This window comes from Pseudorca crassidens, chromosome 1, assembly GCF_039906515.1.
Source record: "Pseudorca crassidens isolate mPseCra1 chromosome 1, mPseCra1.hap1, whole genome shotgun sequence".
In the NCBI taxonomy this organism is placed as follows: Eukaryota; Metazoa; Chordata; class Mammalia; order Artiodactyla; family Delphinidae; genus Pseudorca; species Pseudorca crassidens.
Genome location: NC_090296.1, coordinates 152,440,446 through 152,453,282, shown reverse-complemented (window position 1 = coordinate 152,453,282; position 12,837 = coordinate 152,440,446). Strand labels below are relative to the sequence as shown.

The following is a 12,837-nucleotide window of genomic DNA, read 5'->3' as shown; positions in this document are numbered from 1 at the left end:
TGGACCCTCTTCTCTCCGATCCCCTGATCTGGAGGAGGTGGGGCGGGCTTGGGGAACCTTAGTCATGCTGCTCCCGGAAACTGTTCCTCTCCTCGTTAGTAAGATGTGAAGAAGAATGCCATATATGTCACATACGTCATAGGTTGCTGTGAAGATTAAATGAGGCAGTGTTGGTGAGAGCAGCTGGAGTAAAATGCTGGTTTTCTTCCATCACTCCTTACTGCAAAAGAATTCAACCCTGGGGGGTTGAATTTGAGGGGAGGGGAGGCTGCAGGAACGGCAGCATCCTTGTCCCCTGGGGGCCAGGTAGAAACGCAGCGTCACAGAGCTGCTGGGTCAGCACCTGCATTTTTTTTTTTTTTTTTTTGGTGGTACGCAGGCCTCTCACTGCTGCGGCCTCTCCCGTTGCGGAGCACAGGCTCCGGATGCACAGGCTCAGCGGCAATGGCTCACGGGCCCAGCCGCTCCGCGGCATGTGGGATCTTCCCGGACTGGGGCACGAACCCACGTCCCCTGCGTCGGCAGGCGGACTCCCAACCACTGCACCACCAGGGAAGCCCAGCACCTGCATTTTAACAAGAGCCCGGTGATGCCCCCCGGCCCCGCCCCTGCTCACTGCCCTCGCTGACCCGTCCCTTTCTTCCTTAAAGTGCAGGCCCTGGTTCAAGACTGGATCGCGGGAGGGTCCATAGCACAATTTTGCACAGAATGATTTCTAAGCTTCTAGATGATAACTTCAAGGAAGAAGTAATGTATATTTGGTGGCAGTAAACAGGCTACACCAACGTTCCAAAATATTCTAGTAAAGAATCATTAGCTCGGTCAGATGCTTTTAAAGGAGGCGTGGGCTGAGCTTGGTGGAGCCGGGCAAACCAGGAATTTACAGAGTATCTCCAGAGAGCGAGCCCCCTCTGCCCTTCCCTCAGTCATCCAGACTGGGAAGGAAACTGGAGTGAGTGGGGCTCGGTGCCTAAGAAAAGGAGCTCTGTGCTTTGTTAGAACTCCCTACCCTTCCAGCCGCCAGCCCTACTTTCTATGAGAGGATCCACTCTCGCTCTTACCAATTCTCCAAATGTTGCATAAAATGTAGACATTTTCCCCATCCTCTGACTTTCTATCATAAACACCAATCTCTAAGTGGAAATCTGATTTTGACTCGGAATCTGTATCCTGAAAGGCTTTGGGCCTCTGAAATTTTAGCTTTTAGGAAAAGGAGGCAAACACTTGGTAAATCAATGACAGACACTTATACCAGCATATACCCACGGCCGCGCCTCAGGTCTGAAGGGAGGGTCTTACCTGAATCCTTCTTTACAGACAGTACATTTCTCTGGTTCATCCATGCACTTCTTACAGCTTGGGTGGCATTTAAGGCAGTTTTTCTGATCTGGAGAAAAATAAGAGGAGGAAGAGAGAAGAGGTGGGAAGAGTGGATGTGGATCAAACCCGGGCGAACGAGACTCGGGTGTTCCAAGGCGGGGCTGATGGAACGGCCGTCACCGGTGTTGCCTCTAGACAGGTGACACAGTGACCGACCGCCAGAGGCATGTGGAGACCGCGTGCCCAGGTGTCAGGTCACAGGCCTCGCACCTCCTTTCTGGAGTGAAGTCCTCACACGACCTTGAGGCTTGGAGGTGGGCCCTTTCCAGAGGAAACGTGCTCTAGTCCTGCATCTTCCCCCGGGACTGGAGCCAGCGGAGCAGAGTTTAGCGAGGTGCCAGTCTTCCTAAGTGTGACCGGTGGGGCCTGAGGGTTCCCCTGAGTGACCCCACCCACCCAGGGCCCTCACAGGCGTCTTTACTGACACGTTGGCGGTCACCTGCACAGATATGAATCTCTGACACCCACCACACTTTGGGGAAGCCCTGGGTCTCGGTGATTACCCAGGTCACTCATCCTGGCACCCGGTCAGCACCACCCTGTGCTCGGGGCCCCACAGGTGGCATCACACACATGCTGCAGGGGCTCAGCGAGGGCATCTGGGGGTGACTCTCGGGGTGACCGAGGTGGCTGGTTTTTGCCCAGGGGTGGGGTGGGGGGTAGGGATGGAGGAGCCTCTGCCCCGAAAACAGTTCTGGTTGCAGCCCAGGGCAGGTGTTTTCAAAGCCTGTGAAACGTGTCTTGCATGACTCTGTGTCCCCTCTAAAGAGTGTGGTTATTCCACGGCTTTATATGTCCTTAAGGATCCCTGGCTCCTTCCCCAGAGGAGTGAGAGCAACGCTGTGATGGGACCCCTCCTGCAGGATGCGGGCCAGAGGCGAGCTCTGGGAAGCGCTGCCCCCTCCCTGCACAACGGCCAACACGTCAGCTGAAAACTGTCCTCCATCAATTTAACCCAAGCCCTCTCTTTGGCCTCTTCCAGGCTGAGGTGAGTGTTCAAACCTTGGCATGAGGTCCCGGCCCCAGAGCCCAACCACTCCACTTCCCAGGACAGGCAGGATGGCAGGACGCCTGTGCTGCTCTGAGTTCACTGGGTCATTGCTAGCTGTGGGCCCTTTGGCCTCGCTCGGCTTCACTTCCCCACCTGCAAGGTGAGGAAAGCGTCGCCCACCTCTTGGGAGTGTGGTCACTATGTGAAGTGCACAGCCAAGAACAACCTGTCCTCCTGAGCCCAGTTATGCCCGGCAGCAGGCTCCTCTTCATTCGTGGAGACCCGCAGACCTCCCTGGCCTCAAACCCCAGTTTCAGCTTAGCGGCTCTTGCTGGGAGGGGCTTTCACCCAGTTTCAACCACCAAGGCCACAAGCGGGTGCTGGGTCCCGCACCCCGCCCAGCGCCCACATCCACTGCTCCAAGAGAGACCGCAGGGCCTACCCGGAAGCCTTTCTGTTTGGACGTCTGAAATCGGTCTGAGCCTGAGAGCCACTGGCTCAAGCTACCTCCCTGTCCATCCTGAATAATGGACACTGACCTACAGAAGTGTGACAACCCCGGACTACGGGGGATCCATTTCTGAGTCACTTTGAACCACCCTGGCCAGGTTTTGGGTGTGAACTGCTATCCACTAACAGGGTCCAAGGGCTTTGATTTCATCCTCTCTCCCTCCCTCCCATTAAGGGTCCTTTCTCAGGATAGAGTACACAGGAAGCAGAAGGTGGGGAAAATTCTCCCAGGAGAGGGGGCCCCAGCCCAGAGCGGGGCTGACTCCTCATTTCTAGGCCCGGGGACACACACTTACTTTCATCAGCATAAAATCCAGCGGGACAGAAGGTCACACAGGTGTTCACCTCCTGATGGTGGTAGAACCCGCGGCGGCAAGACAGGCACTGGGTGGGGCCCCGGCCGGAGCAGGTCTCGCACCCCTTGTGGCAGCGGCGGCAGCGGCGGGCTGCCATGTCCCCAAAGTAGCCCAAGGGGCACACGCTCACGCACTTCCTGTGGGAGCAGATCGGGAGAGGACTTTCCTACTGGCCCCCAGCCCCACGCCTACCCGGCAGCATGAGGGTCAGGCCAAGGCAGGGCAGCTGGCTGGGAGGGAAGCCTTAGCTGCCTCCCTGTCAGCAGACTCTGAGGAAACACAGGCCCCAGGGCAGAGGTAAACCATTAATGCCCCTGAGAAGTTCCTGATGCAAGGGAGGGCTGAGGGCTTGCATGGGAACCTGGGACTCCTGCCCTTTCAAAGTTTTCCCGAGGGGGGCGGGGGCACTCGCAGGTTGTGCTTGGCTTCCTTGGGCAACACCACGACGGTATCTGACTTTTGGAACGTTCAGCTCCGGCAAAACCCCACTGACAGTGCCCATGGGCAGTGAGTGGTCTCCAGGCTGTGCCCAGCCAGCAGAACAAACGTCTTCGCCCAGCGCAGGGAGGTTGCGGCTGTGTCTGGGCCCCGGGGACACCGTGAGAGTCCCAGCCGCACCCCTGCCAGAGCCCTGGTGGGTGTGTGCTCCCCAGGAGGGCTGCACCCCTACCCGGCGCTCAGGGCTGGGGGCTTCTCATTCACGGCCGACTGTGCTGACTTTTAGAACAGTACTGGCCCTTAAGATGACGTTTGTCTGCAGTTCCCAAGTGGTTGTCATGCTCAATACGACCCATTTTTGTTTAGCAAAATGGAGAGAAAAAAGTTTATAAGCACAGACAAAACAATGCCACGGCCTCTGAGTTCTCATGGTCACCAGTTATTTATGAGATGAGAATAAAAGGTTACCAAAACATAAAATTCCCCAGCAGTGACCCTCAGGGTGATCTCCTTTCCGGGGTGTTTGGTTAATTCCTAAGTATACTGCCAGGCTGCGGGGGTGGAGAACACAGCTTGGCCACCTTAGCGGGACGCTGGGCGTCTCCAGGACACGCAGGGGAAGCCCAGCCCTTTACCTGCTGGTCTTGACGCTCCCCAGGCTGAAGTGGACACAGTTCAAGCACTGGTCTGCGTTAGGGCCATCACAGCCTTTGTCACCACACTCCGGATGGCACACACCTTAAAGAAACAAGCATTTCCTTTCACCCATAGAGATGTTTTCTCAATCACGTCCAGTCTCCTAGGACCCCATGTCCGGGTCTCACAGGCCCCTGCTGGGCCAGAGCACCCACCCCTGTGGGACCCGCCGCAGCTGGGAGCCAAGCCTGGCTCTGGGCTCCAGTGTCAGAGGGTCTGATGACTCGAGACAGGCAGGACAGCCGGTGGTGGGTGAGGACCCGGGTGGGTGAAGGCGGGCATTGTGAGGTTCTAGAGGAGCAGCCATGGCGGGGCGGGAGGGGCAGGGGACAGCCGCATGCAGCGTCCTCCCCTGCAGCGGAGCTACAATGCTGGACCAGCCACCAACTCTGATTTCCATCGTGAAGGAAAGCATGAAGATCCGACGGAAATTAAGCGGGAGAGGCTGGAACAGAATGCGCCACGTCCCTCACACGCGGTGAAGGAGGCAGGTGGGTTTCCATGACCCTGGTGGGTCTGGGGTGGGCGGGAGCTGAGCCCTTTTCAGCTCCCCTCTCTCTCACCCTCAGAGGGGGGCATCCTGTCTTCCCTCGATCCCCAAATTCTAACTCTGGAAGCCTGTGTGGTGTTGTCAAAGCGACGGAGAAAAACGCAGGAGCTGGGGGACCCCATCGGGCGCCCTGTCCTAGGTCTCCCCTCCACCTGCGCCTCGGGGAAGAGCCCAGTTTGACTGGCTCTTGCCCTCAGGCCGGGCGGCCCCTCCACAGGTGTCCTCCTCATCTGGGGGCCAGGGCCGATGCTGTGCTGGGACCCCCACCTCCCTTGGCCCCCGACGCTCTTCCTCCTCTGGGAGATGGTTCTGGAAAGCCTCCCCATGTGGGGAGGGAGGGGTCCGGCGGGGCGTTATGCAAGTTTTTGAGGCCGTGGAAGAAAAAACAACCTTCTACAAGGTTTTAGTTGTTGGAGGGGGTGGGGAGTGAGTTCAGAAGCAAAGAAGAGGTGTCTTGCCAGCCACCAGAGTTTCCTGGGGACGTGAGGGAAAGACAAAAGTCCCCATTCTCTGCCACCCACAATGGGTCTTTGCTGAGGGGCACAAAGCCCTCTTCATTCCTCTTTAAAGGGCCTCCAGACCTTCCCAGTGTTAGACTCAGCTGTATTTGGCTTCCCTCCCTGAAGGTTTACCGCTGCTGACATTTCCAAGGTTCTCACTGTGGGTCCCCCCGTGAACCCCTTTCAGAGCCGCGTGCATCCCTGGGGATGCACTAGACGCTCCTTGTGGTCTGGGTGGGGGAGGGCGCTGGGGTCGTGCTGGAGCACAAGGTGCCCCCACCCCTTCCCAGGCCCCAGGCTCACTCGATTTGGGGATCGATTCTCATTTGACTTGGTCCTTGTTCGCCTCATCCCAATCCACTTGTGGTGACAGTGGCTGAGAGCGTCCCCTACTCGTGTCCACCTCACAGCTGACCCCTTCACAGGGCAGCTGGCCAGATGGCTCTGGCGAGGCGCCTGTCACACCCCTGAGCCCCCCCAGGAGCCCCGCTCCCCTTCCGTCCTGGGATCCTTACTGTCCATGGGCAGCTGGACTCCCCTCTCCGGCCCTCACTCACCTCCTCCCCTTTACTCCTTGTCCCGGGGAGAGCTGGCCCTCCACCTGCGTGCCCCCATCACAGCGCTGCTTGGCGCCCCCGCTGCCGGACAGAGGGTGGGGCCCCACGCCCCCCACCCCCACTGTCTGTATGACCAGCTCCGCCTCCGAAAGGCACACAGCCTCCCCTGCCAGTTCACCCCTCAGCTGTGCATGAAGCTCCACAGAAAGCATCAACAGGGACTTCCCCGGTGGCGCAGTGGTTAAGAATCCGCGCTCCCAATGTGGGGGGTCCTGGGTTCGATACCTGGTCAGGGAACTAGATCCCACATATGTGCCGCAACTAAGAGTTTGCATGCCACAACTAAGGAGCCCGCCTGCTGGCAACTAAGGAGCCCACGTGCTGCAACTAAGGAGCCCACGTGCTGCAACGAAGACCAGACGCAACCAAATAAATAAATAAATATTTAGAAAGTCTTCGAGAATCATCGCCCCACCTCAAAGTCTCCCCTACCCAGCACTCTCTGTCCCTGGGCTTCTGCACCTGGGCTTGTTTGTCTGTGACTCGGAGGGCTCCCCCCAGGGCACCAACGAGATGCTCCTCCACACTGCTCCCCCTCCCCCCGAAGCCCTCTCCTCCTCTCCCTCCACGCCACACCCCTCCTGCCCCCTTCCCCTCTCTCGCTCTTTCCTGCTGTGACTGGTGCACTCGCCCCACTTGCCCCTGAGATTGCACGGAACTTCCCCAAGTGTCGGAAACACACCTTAGTCCCAGAGACCCCTCTAACCACCTGGGCCAGGCTTGGGAAGGACTGAGCGGCCTGGGCTGCAGAACAGTTAGAGTGAGATTCCAGGACAGTGTGAGGTTAGAGTCATAGCAGATTTTAAGGGGGGGAAAAAAAATCAGTCCTTTATTAATAATTACTGAATCTTGCCACAGTTTATAAATCACAGGGGGAAACAGAGCAGATTAGTCCATACATAATTCAATGCTCCATTTTAAAGGCACGGTAGAAAAAGTTTAAAATTGAATCGGCCATAATTTATGCTTGATCTGTATTGGTGGAGCTTCCCATTTTGTTACTTTTTTTCTTCAGAAGCTATTAGATAACTCAAAGCATCAATATTCTTAGATCTCACCCATCATTTATCGAGTAGCTGTAACATTTAGCTAAGGAAAGTATGCCCAACCAGAAAGGCTCCGTTTCTCACAAATCACTGGGATGGTTCAGAGAGAAAGGAAGAGCTTGCCACCTAGCTCGCTGACCGAAACTGTGCCCAGCCCGGCAGCTGGGAACGTCCTCTGCATGCTGCCCCAGCTCTCAGTGTGGAGCGCTGCAGGCCCAGAGCCCAGGGCCACCCTGCAGGGGCGCAGCAGGAGGAAGAGGATCTGCAACGAGGCATCTTTACTTCCTGTGAGAGGCTTGAGCTGCTTCCTGCAGCATCAGTGTCCTCTGACATCAGGTCTGAGACCCTGTGCTGGGTCTTTCTCCCAGGCCCCTGGGCGGGTCAAGATCTCCACTGCCAGCAACTCCTGGCTGTGCTCACTCAGCCCAACCGTCCCGGGCTCCCGGTAGCACCCTGGTCCTTCCCACATTCTGGTCACAAGGACTGAAAGTGGATGGACTAGGGAGAGGGTCAGGAGGCTGAGACTGAAGACGGGGGCCTCTGATGAAAAGGGGGCGCCCCAGGGGAGTGTCACTAGCCAGGCGGCAAGTCCCTGTTCTGGTTGGGCATAGGGAACCTCTATTCCCGGCCTGGGAAGGTTGGCGAGTACTTACTGGTTTGAAGCATACTTACTGGTCTGTAAAATATTAGGAGAGCCATGGGAGGGAGGAGCTGTGAGTGCAAATTACCATCATTATTACGACTCCCAGGAAAGAGGAAGGCCTACAACCCTAGCCCCGCCTTCCGCCGGGAACAGCCCGCGTTTCAAGAGCTACACTGGAAAAATGAGCATCTCCTCTGGCCTCAGGTTCATTACCTGTGTAGTCCTCTTCGTCCTCGGGAACCTCGGCCTGGGACGGTGACAGGGCGGCCTTGGGTGGCTCTGGCTCTAGGGCTGAGAGCTCCAGCATCCGGGAGCGAGACTGATGGGCGCTGAAGGTGGTATAGGGGTGCTGGGCCGTGCCGTACAGGATGAGGCTCCACTCTTTCAACTTCCCTGGAAGGCACCGGACCCAGACTCACCCGAGGGTCAAGAGCCTCCTTCGGGAAGCCCTTGATGTGCTCTGGCCCCTTGGTCTGGCCGGGGGCCTCTGTCACCCACGGAAGTGCCTGGCCCTGCCGGGCTCAGGTTCCCGAGCCCTCCCCCCGACAGCAGGGCTCTGAGCCCAGCATCTTCCCCTCCTCGTCATCTGGGGACCAGGGACCCACCTCCTGCCCAGGCCACAGTCTCCGCCCCTGGGTCTCGGCACAGCCTCCCCTCATTAGCCCCCACCCCCATGATGGGCAGCAGCCCCCTGCCCATCTTGGAACATCCAGTGGGTGGATCTGGGGTGGGGCCTGGCACTCAGCCTTGTCCCATTGTCCCCAAATGTGGTAACTGGGTTACGCTGAGGAGTCCTGCTTTTTGGATGCTCCATCCTGCGTCTTGGGCTCCTTCCATCCCAGTTAGTCCAGGGCAGATGGGCAAGTTTGGCGGGTGGCACAAACCCAAATGTCCACCGAGGCTGGGTGTGGGGAGGACCTCCTCAGAAACGGGAGGATGCCTGGCACCCACGCTGGTCTGGGTGTGGGGGGAGGACAGAGGCTCATGGGAGAGCAGCCGGCTGTGCACAGGGATGGGGCGGGGGCAGCAGGCGCCCCCCCCCCCCCCACAACCGCCGCCTCCACCAGGGAGCGAGGCCCATGCTGCTCAGTACCCTCAGGTGAGAACAGAAGGGAGACCTGGCCTGCAACGTCCAGGCGGGATCCCTGATGCAATAAAGCACACAAGGGCCGGGTTGGACGTGACCATGGGCCATGGGCCGGCTTCCCTTCTCACCACGGTGTGCCCAGCGTTTGGGACTGTGTGACCATGTCGGGGAGGTCACTGCTGTCACTGTCACTCAGGCGAGGGGCCGAAGGCCAGTGTGACCTGCCGGAGGACATGTGGCTTGTGCTAATGGCTCCGGCTGCCCCAGCCCCTCAGGGTTTATTGAGAAGTGGATCAACCCAACACGAATCGGTTCTGTCCCACGGCGGGGCACAGAGCAGCACCGTTTCTTTTTAACCATCATCCTGGCCAACTAAGGCCCCAGGTCCTGAAAGCCTGCAGCCTCCGAAGCCCCCAAGTCAGGCCCTGCACTGCTTGGGCCTCTCCTGGCCTGGCCAGGATTGAAGGATGTGGGTCCTTCGACTTAAAAGAACCGTCCTGGGGCTCCCCTGGTGGCGCAGTGGTTGAGAGTCTGCCTGCCGATGCAGGAGACACGGGTTCGTGCCCCAGTCCGGGAAGATCCCACGTGCCACGAAGCGGCTGGGCCCGTGAGCCATGGCCGCTGAGCCTGCGCGTCCGGAGCCTGTGCTCCGCAATGGGAGAGGCCACAACAGTGAAAGGCCCGCGTACCGCAAAATAAAAAAAAAGAACCGTCCTGAGCTGTCTCCCAGGACATGGTCTCCAAAGGGCCGGCCTCTTTCCGTGGCCATTTCCCTAACGCAGTGAGCGACGCTTACAGGAGAAGTATTGATACTTCACACGGGTGCAGGTGCAGCAAACACAGGGCCTGTCTATGAACGATCATCCGTTCTCAACTCCCGGGGATCAAATTAGAGCTACATTTCAAAACCACAGAGGCTCTGGACATTTGAACTGCTGAGTGATGAACTGTCATTAAGGGGGAGCATAATAACTACAGGGCAGGGAACAAGGGCTCCGTGAGCTATAATTTGAATCGGGATTTATTTCAATCCTATATGATGTCTCCAAAAACACCCACCAAAGGCCTCATCACTAAAATTAGATTCTTATTTTCGGATAGAGTTTTGGTAGGACAAACAAGAGAAGAGGGGCTGATCCAAGCTCAGGATCGGCACACGCCCTGGGTGAGCGGGGAGAGCAGAATGAATTCCAAGAAACCAGGGAGCAGATCCTACGAGTTCTCATCACAAGGAAAAAACCTAGTTTTTTTCCTCTTTCTTTGTGTGTGTCTATAAGAGATGATGGATATTAACGAAACTTATTGGGGCAATCATTTCCCAATATGTGTAAGTCATTATGCTGTATGCCTTACACGTATCAGTGCTACATGTCAATTATATCTCAATAAAGCTGAAAAGAAAAGAAAAAATTCCAAGAAGCCAGCAGTCGGAGCTGTCTTGCAGGAGGGGCCCGGGACGGGAGGCTGGGGTTCAGGAATGGAAGAGAGACTTCATTTTTATTGTTTTCTCTTCTGGATTGTTTGATTAAAAAAACAAGCAAACCATGGCATATATTATATTACCTTTCACACACATGAATTTTAAAAATTGAGTTTAATTTAAAAATCTAGAAACAAATTGGTTATGTGGTCAAGGGAAAAAAAAACATGAAAAAGCTGTGGTACTCAGGGCTTTTGATTTACATTTCCAAATAATCAACAAATGTGAATGGCTCAAAATCTACAAGTATAAAAGGGAACACAGTGGAAGTCCCCCTCCAGCTGCTTCCCCATCTCTCTCCACCATCTCTCTCCATGGCAACCGGTTCCGTTTCTTGAGCACCCTTCTGGTGGTATTTTATTCTTATCCAAGCAAATACAAGCACATACTCTGCCCTGTCCCCTTTACCAACACACCTGGGAGCACCTTCTGCACTTTTCTTTTTCCATTAAAATGCACCTTGGTCATCTTTCCATCACTGAATCAGAGAGGTATCTATGGCGTCACTTACTTAACAATCCCCTCTTGACAGGCACGTAAATTGTTTCCAAATGTTTGCAATTACAAACAGTGCCATAACTGTGGTCACACGAGGAGGTACCTGTTGAGGATGGCATAGCAAGGACCCTGGAGCTGCACAGTCTGGGTTTGAATCCTGGCTCTGCCACCTACCAGCTGTGTGGCCTCGGGCAAAGTACTTAATCTCTCTGTTCTTCAGTTTCCTCATCTGTAAAGTGGGGATAATAATAATAATATCTACCTCGTAGAGTAGCTTGGGGGATTAAATTAAATGACTTTAATGATGGTAAGAGATTTAGAACAGTGACTGTCATATGGGAGCTGTTGCACAGAGTTTGTTAAATAAAATCTAAGGAGCATATCATTTCACATGTGTAAGTGTATCTGTAGTCTACATTTCTAAAAGTAGAATGGTGTGGGGGAGGGGCAGGGATCAAAAAGGATGTGAATTTGTCATTTTGACAGACATTGCCAAACTGCCCTCCATGGGCTCTGGTCATATCACACCCCTGCCAGGAATATACCACCATACCTGCTTCCTCACAGCTTTGGATGGACAATCTGACAATTCAGAGAAGTTCACTTTGCATTTCTCTTATTGACACAAGAAGCTGAGCTTCTTTTCAGATGATTAAGAGCTTGACACCTTTCTGATGTGATAAAATTGGAAGCAATTTATAAATTCAGAAATTTGCCAGAAATATTTGCCGGGGACAAGTGATGAAACTTCGAAGATGCATTAAAAGTGCACTTTTGGGGCTTCCCTGGTGGCGCAGTGGTTGAGAGTCCGCCTGCCGATGCAGGGCACATGGGTTCGTGCCCCGGTCCGGGAAGATCCCACATGCCACGGAGCGGCTAGGCCCGTGAGCCGTGGCCGCTGAGCCTGCGCGTCCGGAGCCTGTGCTCCGCAACGGGAGAGGCCACAACAGCGAGAGGCCCGCGTACCGCAAAAAAAAAAAAAAAAAAAAAAAAAAAAAAAGTGCACTTCTGCCACGTTTGTACCCAAGATTTACAAGTGGACCAAGAAGATGGTTGCTCATACTTGGTTTAAATTTCTGTTCCTTCTCTCCATCTGCAAGAGATATTCACTAGAGCCTCTGAGGGCCCAGGTGCCGTGCTGGTGAGTTAGGAGCACAGAGGAAAGAGTGGCAGGGAGACGGCAGGAGGAGGGAAGGAGACCTCCCCTGTCCTAAAAGGTTCTGTGCAGACAACCTGACCTGAGGGTAAGGTTTAGATAGTGGTGATTCTAGAGACATTTTCCTCCTTTTTTTTTGTACTTAAAGGTGAACATGCTCTTTTTACTTCTACCAAGGGAGTCTGTTTTTTTTGCCTTCATAAGACATGAAAACAAGTATTCCAGTATATGGCATAATTTGAAGTGCAATTTTTTTTTTTTTTTTTTTTGTGGTATGCGGGCCTTTCACTGTTGTGGCCTCTCCTGTTGCGGAGCACAGGCTCCGGATGCACAGGCTCAGCGGCCATGGCTCATGGGCCCAGCCACTCCGCAGCATGTGGGATCTTCCCAGACCGGGGCACGAACCCATGTCCCCTGCATCGGCAGGTGGACTCTCAACCACTGCGTCACCAGGGAAGCCCTGCAATTCTCTTTTTAAGTTATTTTTTCCTAGTTATAATACAGGGATGATTATTAAATACTGAAACAAATAAGAAAATAAAAATCACCTCTAACTTGTGTGGCATATTCTCCTCTTGGCTATTTTTCTATGCGTGTTTGTTTTTCACATAGTTGAAATCACACAGGGCAGCAATTTCTCTTTCTTCTCTAACTCAGCATCATGTTAATCACATCCAGAAATTATTTATGCACCCGTTTATTGTCTTCTCCCCTTCATCAGACCAGAGGTGTCATGTGGGCAGGAATGTGCCTTTCTTACGTGGCATACTGGCCTCAGCGTGTGGCAAGTTTCTGGGATGTGTGCTCAATAAATGTTTGCTAAATTAATATACTGATATCTTAAAATATCAGCAAACTATTTCACTGTATGAATATAAGCATTTTCGTA

The 12,837-nt window shown here is 54.6% G+C and overlaps 1 protein-coding gene across 9 annotated transcripts in view; it reads right to left on the bottom strand.

The window, feature by feature from the left end:
• Positions 1–12,837, bottom strand: part of PCSK6 (proprotein convertase subtilisin/kexin type 6) — a 190,143-nt gene that overhangs the window by 13,042 nt on the left and 164,264 nt on the right. For 4 of the 9 annotated variants that reach the window (XM_067699407.1, XM_067699383.1, XM_067699392.1 and 1 more), the window contains 5 exons: positions 7,941–8,120; positions 7,757–7,795; positions 4,311–4,413; positions 3,178–3,374; positions 1,300–1,387 (listed from right to left, as the gene is read on the bottom strand). In XM_067699407.1, the coding sequence (XP_067555508.1) occupies positions 1,300–1,387; positions 3,178–3,374; positions 4,311–4,413; positions 7,757–7,795; positions 7,941–8,120 (607 nt within the window). The remainder of the gene's footprint in view (positions 1–1,299; positions 1,388–3,177; positions 3,375–4,310; positions 4,414–7,756; positions 7,796–7,940; positions 8,121–12,837) is intronic. The other 5 variants (XM_067699425.1, XM_067699401.1, XM_067699442.1 and 2 more) reach the window with 2 other exon arrangements.